At 41.7% G+C, this 18,956-nt stretch overlaps 1 protein-coding gene across 4 annotated transcripts in view; it reads right to left on the bottom strand.

Moving 5' to 3' along the window:
• Positions 1 to 18,956, bottom strand: part of CYRIA (CYFIP related Rac1 interactor A) — a 69,543-nt gene that overhangs the window by 6,046 nt on the left and 44,541 nt on the right. For 2 of the 4 annotated variants that reach the window (XM_066611876.1, XM_066611886.1), the window contains 9 exons: positions 18,769 to 18,848; positions 13,448 to 13,569; positions 11,508 to 11,613; positions 8,313 to 8,449; positions 8,121 to 8,198; positions 5,661 to 5,777; positions 5,492 to 5,571; positions 2,387 to 2,513; positions 291 to 361 (listed from right to left, as the gene is read on the bottom strand). In XM_066611876.1, coding sequence (XP_066467973.1) covers positions 291 to 361; positions 2,387 to 2,513; positions 5,492 to 5,571; positions 5,661 to 5,777; positions 8,121 to 8,198; positions 8,313 to 8,449; positions 11,508 to 11,613; positions 13,448 to 13,569; positions 18,769 to 18,841 — 911 coding nt within the window. In that variant the 5' untranslated portion in view covers positions 18,842 to 18,848. The remainder of the gene's footprint in view (positions 1 to 290; positions 362 to 2,386; positions 2,514 to 5,491; positions 5,572 to 5,660; positions 5,778 to 8,120; positions 8,199 to 8,312; positions 8,450 to 11,507; positions 11,614 to 13,447; positions 13,570 to 18,768; positions 18,849 to 18,956) is intronic. The other 2 variants (XM_066611893.1, XM_066611900.1) reach the window with 1 other exon arrangement.

The following is an 18,956-nucleotide window of genomic DNA, read 5'->3' as shown; positions in this document are numbered from 1 at the left end:
TTCTGTTAGCTGTCCCAACAAAATAACAGTCAAAGGCTTCAATTATATATATATATACCTTTTGGGGAAAAGCACCACTGAACATTGCAGGACTTACTTCTGAGTAAATCTGCATAGGACTGCACCGTAAGGCTGCAATCCTATGTGTGCTGACCTGGGATTAAGTCCCATGAAACTCACTGGGTTTTTCTGCTGAGTACACATATGTTACAAATGGAAAAAAATAATCACACACCATGAATACAAAATAATTGCATTATTAAATAAAGCTAGATAAATAAAGTAGGTACCTGAGAGCATTCAAAAGCCCTTCAACTGTGTCTGGCGGCTGTTCTCTTAAAACTTTTATGCAACCCTTCATCTGAGGAAAAAAACATGCAAAAATAAAAACTACTATTTGGATACAAGGATAACACAAGAGACAAAAGTTTCATCCGACAGTCACATCTTGAGGTTTTTAGAGAAAAACATGATTAGAAAGTGGGTGATGCCAGAAGAAAAATTGTCTTCTTGGAATCTGATGGAAGAGACAAGAAAGCCATACCTATAATCAACAAAGAACCCAAGCACGCCTTGCGGCGTTCAAGATAGTCAAAGTCAGGCCTACTAGCCAAATACCCCCAGCATGTCACAGTTTCATGAAATAAAGGATTTCCAGTGAGAAGATGCTCCTCACAGAACACACAGGCTAAATATACTTATATGTTAATAACCTCCTTGGTTGCCTGCTGTGAAGTAGTCTTCAATTCCTCATAGTCTTAAATTCTATTTAAAACAGGGCTGAAGCACCATAAATCATGTCAAGATTCCAGAGGGATGAGGTGGCAAATTGCTTATCTAGATAACACACCACGATTCTGCACACCACCTGCCTTTATGTGATCAGGATGAAGATGTCCCACACAGCCCATTACCTGCAGGATTTCCTATAAGTTTATCTATATACTGTGGCTGAATATTTTAGTGGCAGAGATGGAGGCACATAGATAAATCTGAGGTAGCCACATGGAGGTTTATTGTGTGACATGCAGAAACCTAATAGAAGTCGGCCATCATTAAACATGTGCTACTTTACCGTAATTTTATGCTCCACCAGGCCCATGGCTCACGGCCCACTTCTCTGGCTCCTCCCGAGCATCTAAACTCTTTAAAAATGTGACCAGAAGTGACTTCTGGTTCACATCCACAACTTTTCTGGTGGGATGTTTGTGCATACTCCAAGGAAGGTAGCGGCTGCACAATTCAAGGGCAAGATTACGCAGCAGATACCATTGGGCCATCCCTGGTGCAAACTGATGGTATGTTTGGCTGTCTCTTTATAGAGTCTATGTATGGCTTTGCACCTGCTGTAGGTTTTGTCTTCTGTGTATTCTTATAGCTGTTTTATGATTGTCCTCTCACTGTGCTATTAGCTGTTTTGAGGGTTTTCAGAACAGAAGGCAGGATAGCCAAATTTTAATTAACAAATAGCTATAATACAATAAATCAGTTGGTCATCCTGTCTCCAAATGGCTTTGGAGATTCATGATGGAGGGGACAAGGAGCATGACAAATTTCATAGGAACAGTGACATACTAGAAGTGCTTACCTAAGTTGCAATCCACTTAGTACCTACTTTGAATACCACTGACAGCATATCAACGGAGATGATCTTGCTATTTATAAACAGTGCTGGGGAGGGGTAGCTTGCATGAAAAAAGTCTGAAATCACAACAAGACGTTGTGGGGCTTGAGTACTTAGACCAGCCATTTTCAACCACTGTGCCATGGCACACTGGTGTGCTGCGAGCGGTCCACAGGTGTGCCCCAGGAATCTGGAGGAAGCTCATTTATTAATAGAGCCAATGGGAAATGTGAGCCCCACTGGCAGGATGGTGTACCTTGTCAATTGTCAACAACCTGGTGGTGTGCCTTGACCATTTTAGTGCCTTGTCAGTGCACTGGGTGATGAAAAAGGTTGATAAGCACTAACTTAGACTGTGCAGTGGTTGCTAACCTGATTGCACCTCCCCCAAGTGCTAGTTATAGTTTTAAAAAAACCCATCCAAAAGGCTTCTATTGGCTTTCCACAGAAGATTTTTTTTAACAACCAAAACAAATAAATGCACACAGGGAGAGGGCATGATCAAGTCAGAACCTGCTGTGGAGGATATTTACACTAAAAACAAGAGTGCCTATTGAAAGCAAATAAAAGTTTATAAAAGCCCCAACCCACCCTCCCACTGCAGTTTTAGGCCATTTCATAGCTATTTGTAAAACAACAACAACAGAATGATGACAGAACACATTTGTATGCGCATCAGAGTCTAAGGCACAAATATGACTCATGGCTGATACATCAAATTAAACCATTCCCTAAGAATATCTGGCTATGCATTAGTCTTACATCAATCTTCGAGGCCTTGGAGAAAGCTCCCACAGGATGGACATGGTCATAGAGAATTATAACACCAACCATTACTCTCATACAGAACATAAGAGTTTCTTCACTGGTGAACCTACTTCTGTATTCACTGGAAAAAAGCGAACAAAAACAATCACTGTTTCATTGTGACCTGATCTCATATTAAAAAGATTCACTTTCAAAGAAGCCAGACATAGCAGAATAAAATTAAAGAACAATGCTGTCCAGTAATTACTGGAAAACCAGAAGACTTATTTGCAAAGAGGAAAAACAAACAACACAAAGTGAATGCAAATGTCTAGCAGGGCTACCAAAACATTCAAGGCCCAATCTTATCCTCAAGATATGCCAGTGTCATATCTTGGATTGGCGAAATTAAAAATGCTAGCAAGTTTGAAGTTGTGAGCTGGCAGAAGAATCCTTGGGGTACACAGTTGTTCTCTTTAGGAATCTTGTTGCAGGATTAGTGGTTATGCTATCTGTATATGTGCATGCATTTGTTTCCACTGTGGTCTGGTCATATAAATGAAACAGTTATGAAGGCACCCAAGTCTCCAGTGGTCTCTCAACCAAAGAAATCCAAACCTGCCTTTAGAACTACACATACTTGTAGAAGGCAAAGTGAACAAGTAGAAAAATATACAAAGAGACAACATCAATCATAGTACTACCCGTCACGGGACCTCTTCAGTAGTTTGGGATACAGAATGTTCATTTTAGGTCATCTTATATCATTAAAGGTAAGGCACTCAAAACATGGGTGTATCTCCAAAAATGTAAAGGAACTGTCAAAAAGTTAGTTTTGCATAAAATCCATTTTTTTGGGGGGGGGGGGGCTGCAGACGGCACAATTTTTTAAAGATCATCACAAAATCAAGACCGGTATGTTTTTGTTGCCTGTAGATAACCACAGGCGATGGGTGTAAGGTTCATTAGGTTTCCCTGACAGAATGACCAACCTCTGAACATCAAAGCTTGTAAAAATGCACAGTTGACTAAAAGGGCAAGTCATGTGGAAATTGACCCGTTTTAAAGATCTCTGACCCTCTTTTTGTCCTCCCGTATCTCTTTGTTTCCTCTCCACTCCAACTTTAAATATTTGTCAGGAAGGACAAAACCAGGATGCAGCAGCTCATAAGAGAAAGTTAAAAAAAAATAAGATATTTTTAATTCTCAGAATGGCAAATGGTACAAAAAGAATTCTAATTAGAATGGATCTGTATGTTAAATATACATGCAGATCAAAGCCTGCATATTCAATTTAAGTATTACTCCAGTGCAGTATTTTCTTTTTGAGGTTAGAGAAAAATATTTACAACATCTTTTAGCCTCTCTTCTATGGAAAAAGCATACTCAAAGCAACTTGCAAAAGCAATACAAATGTAAGAATCAATACAGTACCAGGGGCAGCCCAATCCAAAGCTGACCTAGCGCTATGAGGTACAGAGGCTCTGAAATGGCTGGCGCTGTATCCTCCAGGGCCAGAGCAGCCACCAGTCTCTCCTCGGGGTAAGGGAACATAGGTTCTCTTACCCTAAGTAGAACTCTGCTGGTGCCAATGGTTCTCTTCAGAGCTGTGCCTGCTATGTAGCGGGCACAGAACCAAGGAAGACCATGTTGGGTGGCATGGCTAGGAAGGGGGCATTGGATTCAATGGCAGCTTCTGTCAACATCCCCAACCCTTCCTGGGTCCAATCCACCTGCCAGCCCTCGCTTCTTCTGCCCAGTTCTGCCCCCTACCCACCTTTCCCCCACCCCGAAATGTCTCCCCGCTGCTTGGTGGGGATGCTCACCACCCAGTGCCCCTGGCTCATGTCCTTCTGGTGCTGCCCTCTCTGCCAGTGTAGCATGCTCACTACTTGCATCAGAATGACTTATGGCACTTTTGCAATACCCAGCCCCGCCAGCAGTGGGGCTGGAGCACCGGTTGAGTGCCTGATAGGATCGGGCACTAAGATATTAAATAAAACAACTTACAAGGTCAGGTGGAGAAGACCCTGCCACATGTCCTAGTTAATTTAACTTCTGTAAATAAAGGCAGAATTAGACATTACAGATGCACAGGCCAGCATCAAAAATAGGAGGCCAGTGTTTCATTCTTTCCTTTAATTTAGCGGTCTCCAAAGTGGAGACCACCGCATGTTAGTAAACCAGTCCCAGGCACAGACAGTGCTTACTGTTCAATCCGGGGGCCTCTCTCCGGTGCCACAGATTGCCCCCAATCGTTGCACTGGTCAGTCATACAGGCTTGGAAAACCAGCTGGTGCGAAAGACCCCAGAAGCACAAAGCAAGCACAAAGGTCAGGGGCGCTCTGTAGTGTGAACGAGATGCTCTCCCATGAACTAGTAAGCGCCATTCACACAGGGGAGGGATTTGGCATGGCATCAGATCTGGCCTGTGGACTGGAGTCTGGAGAACCCTGCTCTAATTTGTAGAGCATTAAATGAGCAACGTGATATCACAATGTGAGTTTTCCTGCCTTTGCAAGCAGCAACCAATGAAACGGAGGAGGGACTGGGAAACCTGCAGTGTTATAGTATCACATCATGCACTGCATATGTTACGAAGGAAGGCTCACAACACAGAACTGTTTTCAGTCTAGATCCTAGAGTCTAGGAACAGTCAGGCTTCATCTGCAGATCTTCAAGAATGATAAAAGAGTGTGTGAGTGTGCCTAAATGCATGCAGGCATGGTTGGAGACAGACAATAGTTTTTAACAAGTTGAAAGTGGTATGGCAGCAGCATGCTTACCCACTGCATACATATGCACTTGTTTCTTTTGTCTCACCCTTGCCTATACTCAAGCATGTTTTTAAAGCACTACAAAAACTTGCCAAACCTGTTTGCCAAAGATGACAGCGGAGTGCCTGAACATACCATTGCCCGCAATCTCTCTTCATCATCCTCAATCCTTTGAAATAAGAGTATCTATTGTTTGTCTCTAGCCTTAGGGAGAAGGTGCTTCCAAAGATTATAAACAGACTACATCTACAAACTTTAAGCAATCTAGATTTCTTTGGATGATTAACAAAAAAAAGAAGCATAAAATAAAACTGCATATCTCAATCTCTCATAAGTTACTTACGGTGTTTCCAGCATTACTTTACATATACTGGCCATTGTACTTAGACAGTCTGTTGTATTCTCAATTGGGAGAGTTTTGTTCTACAAAAATTAAAAAGAAAAAACAAGTTAGTTGTTTGATATTTCCTTCTGCATGTATCTTTTAATTTTATTTTTTAGGTATAACTCACTTCAGCAACAAAACGTGTTGTGGCATTGCTCAGTGTTTTTAGCACAGGTGTAGCTTCTGCATAAAAGAGGGACATCCTATTGGCCATCTCGTTGTTCACTTCGCTTTCAATGTCAAGCTGATGAAAACAGCAAGAAAACACTTGTTAATGTGTCGCTTTGTCCCACTGGTTGCTGTGGGAAACCTTGGCCTCTGAGCATCCCACTTGGAGGTAGGCTGTGCAGCATGGCCTCTTCCAGTTTGAAGAGGTACTTGCCCAACAGATTGAGGCAAAGAGGCAAAGAAGGAAGGCCTACAGCCAGGGAGACACACCAGGGACAGACTACATTTCAGTGTGGAAGGGATTGTCACTCCCGAATTGGCCTCTTCAGCCACACTAGATGCTGTTCCAGAACCACTTTTCAGAGCGCAATACCATAGTCTCCCAAGACTGAAGGATACCAATGATGTGTTTGAAGTATAACATGATCCTGACAGAACAGACAGGATCCAAAGAGTCATGTAACTTGTATGCTTAAGGGGAAAATTGGGCTTGTATCACTTGAATAGCACTCCCCCTTCGGCACAAAGCTAATTGCTTTTGAGACAAGGGGAACCTGCAAAGGAAGTCTGTAATACAACATTATACAGGGGTTGGGGCTCTGCTGTTCAAAATGCCCAAGCCCTTAAGCACATCTATATTAAGTCTCTGGATGCAATTACAATATATTCTCTTTAATGCTCTTACTAATGTACTTGCTACTGTTCTTGTGGCTGTGCTCCCATGCTGATTACAAAGGTTACAATCATGAGGGAGAACCCCTGAGCAGCATTGCCTCTAAGAGATCTGTGCCAGTGTGCGGGCCCATTCAGCAGCTTCATGGCATCGCAAATCCACCTCCAGATATAAAGAAATGATGTAATCACTAAAATTTTAGGTTGCCAAACTTCATGCTGTGCGGAGTTTGGCTGGGAGGTGGGGGGCTGCACAGTCATGCACCTTAAAAGGAACACTGCCCCACAGTTCCATAGCAGCAATTCATATTGGAAGAAGATTCTGAACATTCTCAGAGTAATGTTAGAAAACCTTATAGTAGCAACAACCATTGACAACAAGAGGATGTCTAAATGGGGCTTAATGATTAAATCCTATCCACACAGCACACCATTGCAGTAGCAGGCCTTGTGCCGTCAACAATGCCCTACAGATCAGTCGCTCTCATGGTTTTGCTGGCAGCAAGGGCTGATTAGGGTTGCATCAGAATGGGGCAGATTTCAATGGCAGTGGCACCCAGTGGCTATCTAGAACCGGCCTGGCCTGGATATTCCCCCAGAAGGTTCCTCAAGGCTAAGCCAGCAAAAAAGTTGGTGCAGCTTTGAGGAGCAGAACAGGCAGTGGCAAGTAACATTTTTCTTTACTTACTTTTACAGACCAGCCTGGTCCCCAGTCAGCCTACAGGATGCAGTGGACACAGTGTCAGTGGCCCTGCACCCAGGATAGGACTGTGATATAAATATAGAAAGAAATAAAAGTTTTATTCATGGCTTTCACCATGAATAAGAACTCATTGATGCGAATTACGGCCCAATCCTATTGATAGCCTGCACAGGTGGAACATACATTCTGCAAGCATGCACTGTTGCAAGCACACCATGAAGCACTTCCTGCCCAGGTGTACCAGCATGAAGGCCAGAGCCTTCTTGCTGGTGCCAGCAGTCATTAGAAGGCCTGCTGAAGCAGGTAAGTCCAGCACAGGGGTGGTGGGAGAGCAGGGAGGGGGTTGAACAGGGCAGGGAGGGAGGAATAGGGTGGTGCTGGTAGGGGAGGTGGACAGATCAGGCCTAGGAGGGAAGTGGGGATGCCAGCACACACTGTATTGAAACCCCCTTCCTGGATCTGATCCACCTGCATGGATCAACATGGACTTGCACCAATGATATTGCTAGTGCAGGTCAGAAGTGACCCATTGTAGCTGCTGGAACTTACCTTGGAGCAAAGGAAAAAAATGCCCCCTTACCCAAAGGAGACCTCCAGCAGCCAAGAATCCCCTGTGGGATACAGAGGAAGTCACGCTGGTGCAGCTACATCACCTCATGGGAATTTAAGTGGAATTGGGCTGTAAATGTTATTCTTATGGCCAATATAAAATCAAGAAGAGAGCTAATATAAAAATCCCTAATATTATATATTTATACAAATATAATAAGAAAGGTTATAAAAATCAGTTTTATCAATTGATAAGCTTGTCATTTGAAAACACTGCTGATAAATACTGCTTTTTCATTGTGAGAACATACTATTCACACCACTGGGTCCCTTAAAAAAAAAGAAGTTCCACACACTGCTAATATCTTATGTGAATTACAAATAATTAGCCAATGGCATATTCTGCCTTTTGAGCAGATAAAACTTAATGAAGAGGAAGACAACAGCTTCTAGGGCAAGATACATGTAATTTCCAGAAGAGAACATTTTACTTACATGCATATTGTTTATTCTGTTGCGACTTATTGTCCTCCTATAATAGCTGAAATCATTCTGAATTGCTGGGTTTCTCATCTTTAAGAGAGGAAAAACAAAGAGGTAAAACAAACAAGTGGAGAATCTTCTAACACTCCAAGTAAAAAAAGCACACATTTTGGCATTTGTTGAACACCACTCCCTCCTGCTCACCTTGAGCTCGTCAAAACGGAGAGTAAAATGCAAGATCTCTGCAAACTGCTTGGCTAGGGCCTGCTCTCGCTCCAAGTGCTGAGTTGGTGTATAAGGGGGACAGGTCAAGGATTCCAATAAGCTCTGCAGTGCTTTCTCTGAAAGAAGAACAGGAAATCACATTCCCCACTCTATCTCTTTAAAGACTATTTCTAGCTCCAACATGTCAGTGTTGCTTAAGCAAAGTTGTCACCTAATTAAACATTTTTGAAAAAAACATTAACTGCCTTCATTTTATTCGAGTGCTTACATGTGTAAGCATGTTTACACATTACAAACCTCAATGAAGGCTGCCTTTGGAAGAACCTAGAAGAAACAGAAGAAATTACCTTCATTGAGAAGTATCCTATAACTTAACATATTTCATTATTTCTTCTGAACCTCAGCAAGGAATGTGAAATAAAGGGTATCAAAATGTTGAATCTTCCCCTACCCTGTTGCCCAAGTGGTTTAACCCATTTCTGCCCAGCCCACAGGCGAACACATTTGATCTCTGTTGGTATATGCAATGTTAGGCAGAAATGGTTTAAGCAGAACAATTGCCTCTCCCTGCCTTATTTAGTATGTCATGGAGTATGCCTTATAGCCCATACTCCATGTTCTGCTTTTGTTTTCCAACTGACAGCCAACATTTCAAGGCTCCTGAGCACTTTTTTAAGCTGTGTGGTTGTGCAGCTCAAAGTCCTCCAAAGGGAAGCTCCAGTCAGCTTGGAGCTCAGTGTTCCTGGAAGTCCAGCGATGACATAAGATGTCATCGCCATGCATTTGGAAATGCCAAGCTGCTGCACATGCAAAGGGGACTGTGCAGTAGCACAGATCCCCTTAGGGCAGGGGTGCCCTAACCTCAGCCTGGGGGCCACTTGGGACCCTCCAGAGACTTGCTGGAGCCTGCGCTGGCCTGATGCAACTGCTCTCAGCATGAGAGCAACTGTTTGACCTGTCGTGTGAGCTGTAGGGCGGGGGCTCCTTCCACTGCTTGCTGTCTCATGCCTGTGGGGCAGCAGCAGCAAAACGAAGGTTGGCCTTGCTTTGTGCAAGGCCTTTTATAGGTCTTGAGCTATTGCAAGACCTTCATTCATTCATATAAGTTCCATCTCAAATATTATGTAAATGTATTTAAATTTGAAGTGTAAATTAATTCTTTTTTCCCTGCCCCCGACATTGTGTCAGAGAGATGATGTGGCCCTCCTGCCAAAATGTTTGGACACCCCTGCCTTAGGGGAAATATAGCTGAGGGGGCCACTGAACTTCAGTCCACATTAGGCTGCCTTTTTTGTTTGTTTACTTGGTTTTTTGAGGTGGTGGTGGTGGTGATTCCCTTTTCCTTTAATTTGTATACTTACTTACTTCTGTATACTGGGATCCCCCCCCCCCAGCATGTCAAAATCAATACCTTATCTCAGGATTTCTCAAAATGTGGGTTGTGACCCACTTGGTGGGTTGCAACCTGATTGTTGGCTGGCTGCGAAACTGCAACTGACAAGCTGATAGGAAACAAACAGGATGCATTGAGCCCTATGGAAAGTGAAGTTGAGCCACACTGTGTGTTTAGTCATGAGTAGACAAACGTGCCATGGTTCAGTGTAAAGGACAGGCCAAGAAGAATCCAATGCCACCAGAATGGTCCCAATTTGATAAACACAGGCCCCCCAAAATACCTGAGAAGGAAGTCCTTCCCTCCAAGCAGACAGATTTATTGAGCCCTATGGAAAGTGAAACTAAGGGTGCAATTCTAATCCCTTATGTCAGTGCTTTCCAGCACTGGCATAGTGGTACCAATGGGACATGTGTTGCTTCCTGCAGTTGGGTGTCACTCACGGAGGCCTCCTCAAAGTAAGAGAATGTTTGTTCCCTTACCTCAGAGCTGCATTGCTCTTATGTCAGTGCTGGAAAGCACTGACATAAAGGGTTAGGATTGTGCCCTAAGTCACACAACCATGTTTACTCAAGAGTAAGCAACCATGCCAGCTCCTGTTGAAAGTCAGGCGAAGCGGAATGCATGGCTACCAGAATGGTTCCAATCCATCAATGTGAAATTCAACAAGTGCTCCAGAAGGCAGCTTCCCCTCCACCATAATACAGTAAAAAGAGACTTGAGCTGGTAAGACTTTTTTCTTTTTTAGTCTTGGAAAGCTAGGTGAGTCCTGATAGTGTGCAATTTTAAAAAGTGGGTTCTGGTGCTAAAAGGTTTGGGAACTGCTGCTTTATTGGAAAGGGTTGTTGTCTCTGCCCCTCCCCCCGGCGTAGCCTCATTGTCTCTCCTCCTCACTCAGGTTTTAATGGTGTTAAGAGGGAAGCTTTGAAGCTCAATTCAGCCCAGACAAAAAACATAATGGATTTTAAATGGATTTTGTCCCAAACAGCACTGAAGTGGCTTAAATATAAGAACTTAAATTGAACTGGGCAGGGCTGAAAATCTTACTAATTTGGGGGGGGAGGGCTTTAGGTTTTTGCAGGCAGGCTACAGAGATAATTTGCTTTGTGGAACAGGGCTGACTTCCCCATCTCATCACCCCTTATTTAATTTTTTGTTTTACTTTATATAAATTAAAATTGAATAATTATGAATAATTAATTATTTATAGCCCACCTATTTGGGGAAAATGGCACAAATTAAATGCTTGCCATGGGCAATTTCAGTGCTTGTTGTGTTCTCAGGAAAGCACTTCCTACCCGATGATGTCACTTCTGGCCATGACATCATTTCCAGGTTAATGACATCACTTCCGGCAAGTCCTGGACAGATTGACATTCTGAAAAGTTGGTCCTGAAGCAAAACGTTTGGGAGCCACTGCCTTATATGCTGGGAACTCTATTGTATTGCTAGTCCTACCATTTTGGAGGGGGGGGGTCTGTAACTGCACTAAGGAGCAATTCAATTCAGATATGCAGAAAAAGCATATGGTTCAAGTATTTTCTAGTTCATTCTTTTTGCCCATGTGCATACAAATGCCTGGGGCTTGAATGGACATCATTTTCTTGCTTAGAGATAAACTGGTAGTTGATGATGTCAGAAATTTTTAAGATTGGCAACAAGCCTGTAGATGAAGGGTAGAAGAATAAGCCAATACATTGGTCTATGAACAAGGAAACCATGTGCAAATGTGCATACTTGGAAAGAGCAGAGGAATGCCAAAAGTGCCATCACATTCTCACCTAGCCTAAGAGAAAATTCGTAGAACCGCTTCAGCCTTACAACTAGAGGGCACACTGAATTCCAGGCTCTCTCCTGGAGTTGTATATCATTTGGGTTTTGTATTGCCTGAAAAAACCAACACATAATTTTACTAATGTCAGATACAGGATGAAAGCAATAAATAGACATAAGTAAGTTAGCATGCCACTATATTTACATATATCTGGAAAAAAATATGTATTTATATTTTGCAGTTTCTACCCCACCTTAGAGCATCTATGGCGGCTTATAACACAAAAATGATAAAATACAACTTTAAAAATACGCCTTAATAAAAGAATAAAAAGTGAAAACAGCATAAATAAAACCAGAGAAAGCATAAAATGCAAATAGAAACAATGAATAAGTGCAGGCTAAAGCAGCAAAAAGATAATGATTATCATCATCATCATCATTAACAGTATTTATAAACTGCTTTTCAAAGAAAATGTTCACAAAGTGATTTAGAGAGAAAAATCAAAGAACCGATTACTAATAATGACTAATAATCAGCATAAATCAAGGCAGTAAAAGTAATAATATATAATGTGCCTATCAGTGCAGATTAGCTGCAACCCCCCCCCAACTACACACACACACACACCCCAAATATCCCACATAATTTTTATTCATTTATTAAAGACAGGTCTTTCCCCTAGCAGATCCTTACGATTTCAGTAGATTACTGTTGATTACCCTCATCTCATTCCCCTCCCCTCTATTAATTAGTCTGCTTCTTAGGACAGGCATCAGTCTGGGTTCCTCCCTTCCCCTGCTTTTCACTTTTCTTTGAGACACCACATACATTGATGGGACTATGAATTAGGAATATAATCTCAATACATTACAGGTTTTTTGTTAATTAAAAAAAGAAGCAGATCATCAAACCAAGCTGCTTGTTATATCTAGCTTTTTTTCATGCAGTCTGGAAAGGTTCATCAGAAATCTTTCAGCCAACATTGTGTGCTCTCATCCCACAGCAGATTTTATTATCCATTCTCCAAGTTATTAACAACATGTTGGATGGAATAGTTTTAGGAACTATTTGTAATAAACTATTTTACAAACTAAACCAAACCAACAGCTCAATCCTATGCCCTGGAATTGATAATGATGCAGGTGTGCTGATGGAGCACGTGCTGATTCCAGCTGGGGGAGGGGATGACCAGAAGGCCAACCAGATGAAAGTAAAAGACTTTTAAACTGAATAGGCCTCCTGGACACATATGGGACTCTTTGGACCACCACTAGCTATTTTGCTGATGTAATTTCTGAGGAGAGGGAGGAGGCACCAGACAACTGGGGCTCCAGCATGTGCCTTGGAAGCCAAGATACAAGCCTGCAGCCCTCCCCTGTGCCCACCAGGAACACCTCTGAAACAACTCCAGAGCTGGGGCCTCCTGGAGCTGTTGGTATGCACCTCTAGCTATTTACAGCAGTGCGAGTTCTAGCAGTACAAGGTCCAGATAGGACTGGGCTGTAAAACTATTTGTAATCCTACCACATGCATAAATAAACCTAATTGCATGTATGTATGCATGGCTTTGTGCGTGTACATTAACTCACAAAGAGGAACTCTCACGCTTGGATCCAAGGTCAGCCCTGCAATCAAATGCCTTCCCATCAACAGAAGGGGTAAATTTGGATCAAAGCCTTACTTTTCTTTTGAAATGCCAGAAACGTTGCTACAATTTTCAGTGTGATTATAGTTTTGGTGATTTTATACAGTAACCTGGTTGTAGTGATATCATCTTGTGGAGGCAAGTTTAAGTAATTTTAGACCTATGAAAACACAATTTAAAAAACTTTTAAATGCATTCCTCAGGCATGGAAATCTAAATGTAAAATACGGCAGTTTGCAATGTTGCCATTTAATTTTTTTTCCTGAGAAGATGCTGAAGCCATAGCACAGGTAACATACATCTCTAATCTCTTGCCCCGCTCCTTTGTAAGACTGCAGATCTGAAAGCATGCTTTCCGAATCCTGTAAGACAGCATTGACCTGGTTCCATACTTCCCGTTCTCCATCTGTAGGCTGAGCATCTAGTTGAAACATAAAAAGCAGATATTTTAAACTGCAAACCAAACAGCTATGAAACATAATTCAGATCTGTAGACAACATTACAGTGACCATTTGTACAGTGATCCGTATTTCATTAACTCACAGGCCATTCAGGTGGTGTTTCACTAACTTTCAGAGACATACACCTTGGTATTTAGCTCAATCCATGAAGAGAGTTAGAACTAATTCCGAACACAAATGAAAATATGATCACAAGCATATTTGCAATTACAGAACAAAGACAAAATAATATTTAACAAATTTCAGGTCAGGTGAACACTTCATAGGGTTGAACTCCACCCAGTCAAGACTAGGTGAATGCATAAAATTTAAACAAAAAAAAATAGTTGCAATCCTACAGCATTTCAAAAAGTAGAAAGCAACCTCTAGGAACACAGTTTCAACCACAGTACCAAACTGTTCCAAATGACACTAGTTTTGGACGCTCAAAGCAACAAGAGACAATTGCCTGGAAAAGTTCAAAAATATAGTGCTTCATTGAGATTTTGTGAGTCCCTGCGAGAATAACCACCATATTATTTAAGTCATCTGAAAGCAAAAGAGGAAGCAGACTCTTCATAAAAGGTTAGCTACAATATGCTGGATCTCTACAAAACTGGAAGGGTCAGCATTCTTGGGAACTGGAAGTTATATTATGAGAGAAGAGGCAGGGGAAAAGTTAATTCAAAGATTATCACCCAGACCCAGGAGAAACAATCTTTTGAGGAAACAGATCTCTCAGCATGCAGACTGACTGCAGCGCCAGCACAAAAGGCAACCATCCTTCCTGTATGAGGAACAGATGTCATGCGGGGGTGGGGGGAGGAAGAGCAAGAAGACATGGACACTGGTTTAAGCATAGCATTCCTTCAAACAGGTGACTACTAGAGGCATTATCGGACAGCACCAATCATACCCAGCAGGGTGTATGTGCTGCAAAGCTTAGTCGCTGACATGCAGCCCTACACTTCATTCAGTGTTCCCTGAAACAGTGTTTGTATATGCTCAGCTAAGCTATCAAATGGATCATACACAGCCTTCATGAAGATTCGGGGAAACCTGCACTTGGAAGATACATTTTCCTTCTCCTTCATCAAGACTGAATAAAAGCCTCTAACTACATGCAGCAGTAAAATCTAACAAGATGCATTTTACGAGAAAAATGCCTGCTGCAAATAGCCTTAAGTGTTCAAAATTCATCTTACTCGTTATTAACTTGGGCAGGTACAAGGTCTAAAAAGCCTAAAGAGGTCTTTCATTTTAACAAGATTCATGGTGGTAGAATTTGCTGTAGGTGCAAATGAAAAAAGAAAAACTGCACCGGTGGTGGAAAAAAAAATATATCATCTGCAGTGCCCGAACTGAAGGTGTTTTAAGGCTTTGCTATCATTTTAAAGATGGCAGAACTCCACAGGCAAAGGCACATATTCTTTGTATGTATGACAGGCACTAGCTCCTGAATTCAATCTCAATTTAAAGGCTAGGCAGACAACCTTCACAGAACACATCTGCAATGTGACATGTGGAAAAGACCCCCAAACCAACTGGCAGAATGGTGCATACGGCCAAGTTACCTGCGGACAGAAGAGCTCAGCCCACAACAGTTTAGTCACGTGTACGAGCTGAGAGCATGATCAAGAAATTGAACCCAGAATGGAGCTATGCAGAGAGCATCAGGCTTGATTCTCATGCAGTTAACAAGGGCAGGGGAAAGGTTTAGCTGCCCAAGGTTTAACCATCTTAAACCAAGGTTTAGTTTCCAAGTGCAACAGTTTACATTCGCCTATATAATACTTTCATTCACTCCTATGGGGAAAAATAATGTGCTACATTTGGGGGTAATACCAGCCAGCCACTATAGACATGGACATGGGAGGAGGGGGGATAGAGAGACTGTCTCTCCTCCTGTTTCAGATGGCAGCTCTAAGGTTATATAGTATGACATCCCTCTGCCATCTGCCAAACTTGAGAGAACTTTAAAATATTAGCTGAATAAAAACCAATACAAAATTCAAGTACATAACCCTAGAACTACCAAATAAAGGAAATCTTAAAACATCTTTTTGAATATATTAATACCTTTGTAATAAGGTAGTAAGGAGATTTTGAGACGGAGAGCACTCTGAAACAAATCACACACCTCAATATGCATCCTATGAGAGGACTAAGCTAGATGAAGTCTTGGAAAACTCACAGTGGGTTTCCTTATCCATGAGATTTTCAGGTGCTGCCTGATCATCCCAAGATTTTTCATCTGCAGGTCTGACTCAACGTGAGTCCCTGATCCACACTGAGCCCTTACCAGGCCCAGACTGAACCCTCCAAACAACGGAGCAGAGAGCAAGCAGAGAGTGTTCCAAGGGCCAAAAATCATCACAAAAACCAAAATGACAATTATCAGGCCCCAGAAGGTATGGGGCGGGCACCAGATTCAGCCTGCATGTCAGGATTTGGAGCCTGCTGTTACAGAGGAACATACAGTTTGCTTTGTGTGCATTTGTAAATAGCTGTTGTTGCACTGGAACATTCAGAAATTCTACTGAAGGATAACTGGCAGCAAAGAAAGACTAGCACAGCCTTTGTCATGAAGAAAATCCCAGATTGCTGTGAGCATATAGTTGTGAATCCAGCATGGTTATGGCTCACAGATGCATTTTGCCATGAAACTGCAATTTGGGGAGGGCCTTAGATCCTAGAACATACGAATCCACCTAAGCATCGCCTACAACACTATATGCTAAATACAACTGATCATAGCCACAAGAACTGTAAATCAACAGGTACCTTGAAATACCTGGACACTAGTACAAATAGTATATAGTACACAGTATAATATACTATTTATACTATGTAGTATAAATATAATAAGTACAAGCACTTATTATATTTATATTCCATCTTTCTTTAACAGAACTCACTAGATACACAGGACTCCCAGGCATTGACCAGAACTCCTCACTTAATACAAAGTGGTTGCACCATGTGCCTTCAGGCTATAGCACTGACCCTTAGAGAAAGGGTAGTGCTCTAAAGAAATTCAATAGTATCAAAGACACATACCCCGTTACAAATAAAGTCATTATGGTGGACGCTGCATACTGGCCACAAGTCTAGAAGTAGTTTTCACAATGAATGAACAGGAACTAGTGTCTTTGAAAAAAATGAAAATTTTGAGCACCTTTGTCTCTCTTTTGTTGCTTTTTTAAAGACTTCTCATACCAAGTTTGCAATTCTGGCAGAATCAACCCCTTTCATTCCGTGATGGAAACTGTTTCTTCTAATACAGTGGTTCCCAAAGCCCTACTCGGACATTGGGACTGCTGTGAGAACTTGCGGGGAGGTGGCCCCAACAGCACAGCAGTGATAGCAGTGCTGCGGGGACCTCTGGACATCTCCACATACCTGGGGGTGTCCTGCAGGCTCAGGAGGGGTCCTGGAGGCTGCAGCCACCTCCACGACCCTCCGCATGGCTGCAACAAACTCCATTCTGATCTCAGAGTTCACTTCCAGTTTGTGCAAAGTGAGCTTCAAGATCTGAACAGAGCCTGTTGCAGCCACATGCAGAACGAAGCTTACTGCATTCCCTTTAAGTGGGAATGGCCCAGGTTTTGTTCCCAACCATGTGTCACAACCCACACATTGGGAACCACTGTTCTAATAGAAATGGAAAACCCAGTTAACATTCAGTGGAAAACCCAGTTAACATGTAAAATGGCCCTGGGTTTTGCTTTAAAAGTCAGAGCCTAGAACAAGTACTGTAGTGCATAATTATCATGAAGCTTTGCGAAAACACAGACATTAGAAATTCTCTGATACTTTCAAAGAAAACAGGGTTTGCTACCAGAACTAGAACAGTGGTTCTTAGAAAGCTTTTTCAATAAAATGTTACTTTAAAAACCATAACAGCTTGTGCTGAAAAGCAACATCCACCTGCCTTTTCGGTGTTTAGAAAGATATTGTGTAGCAAGCAAAGTTGAGGTGCAATATATCTTTAGTGGATGAAGGCATTTTAATGCATTTGCTGATCGGTTTTCAAGCGAATGCCCAAATGACATGCATTCAGTCTTTAAGCAAAAAGATCATATAAGCTGTAATCCAGTGAAAGATGTGGTTAGAAAATTAACGTGAAATGCGTATTATATTTCACTAGATGATAGATGCACAGCTAAAGAAAATGCAATCAAGCACTCACTTCATTGTTTTTCAAATTAATGAACATAATCCCATTAATTCAATATGGAACAAAGGGAAAAAAGTGTCCCACAAACAATTATTTAGCCTTATCCTTTACAGGACATATACACAGAAAAAAATGTTAACTATAAGTCTTTTAGGAAATGTTTGGGAATCATGGACATGTATCTTAAAATCTTAGTATTTGCTCCTTTGCTCCATTATAATATACACATTTTGAAACTAAAAGGAAAAAGGAAGAACCTAATTCCATATCAACTATGCAGACACTTTTCTGCCCAGTAGAGTTTTAGCAGTTTCAGGGGAATGTATTTATACACATTTTAATAAAATGTAAAGGGCAAAGCAATTTACACACCAGCCCTTTTTGAATACAGCACAAGCCACTTCTAATGATGAAGCTGTATTGCCCATGGTGAAAGAAGCCAGGAGAGGGAGTGGACGTCACCCTGAAATTCATTCCTGCTCTCCTTAGGTACAACCTGACAAGGAAGTCAATGTCTGAAGAGTGCCCCACTGATAGCACAATCCTATGTACACTTACTCAAAAACAGATCTTACTTTGTTAAATAGGGATTACTTTCAAGTAAGTGTGTACAGGATCACGCCTGCAATTATACTAAAATCTTTGCTGTCTCTGTTCTTTGTAAAAAAATAAAACTTTAAAAATTACATTATAAAATTAAAAAGCAAAGCAAACCACTGCCAAGGTAGTGACGGCTGCCAGATGAGCTGTCATCTGCTCAGAAGGCAGCTAGAATCAATGGCAGCATTAAGATGATTCGCCAGGTCTTTCTAATTGATGCTAACAACAGTAAAAAACGATGTTGGGAATTTGGATGAACTGAGCAGCTAACAGCCAATATGAGGCAGGAAAGGGATAAGTGGCGTGCACTGTACTATTCGTCTGGTACATTAAAACATGCAATTTATTAGGAATAAGAGTGAGAAAAAGAATGCAAGCCAGGCAAGAAGCTTTGCTCACTTTCAAAGTCAAGGAAAAAATTTGGTCCCTGATCAAACTCTGTGCAAGTGAGAACTTTTAAAAGATTTCCCATTTGGTTCCTGAAAAATAGAAAAGGAACAGGAAAGACAATCTGAGAACAAATCTTGAAGCATTGAATCAGATCATTTTGTACTGCTTCAACATGTTTATCAGGCTTAAACATTCCT

This window comes from Tiliqua scincoides, chromosome 1 (genome assembly GCF_035046505.1).
Source record: "Tiliqua scincoides isolate rTilSci1 chromosome 1, rTilSci1.hap2, whole genome shotgun sequence".
Classification (NCBI taxonomy): Eukaryota; Metazoa; Chordata; class Lepidosauria; order Squamata; family Scincidae; genus Tiliqua; species Tiliqua scincoides.
The sequence above is the reverse complement of the archived record's forward strand: the minus strand, read 5'-3'. Positions and strand labels throughout refer to the sequence as shown.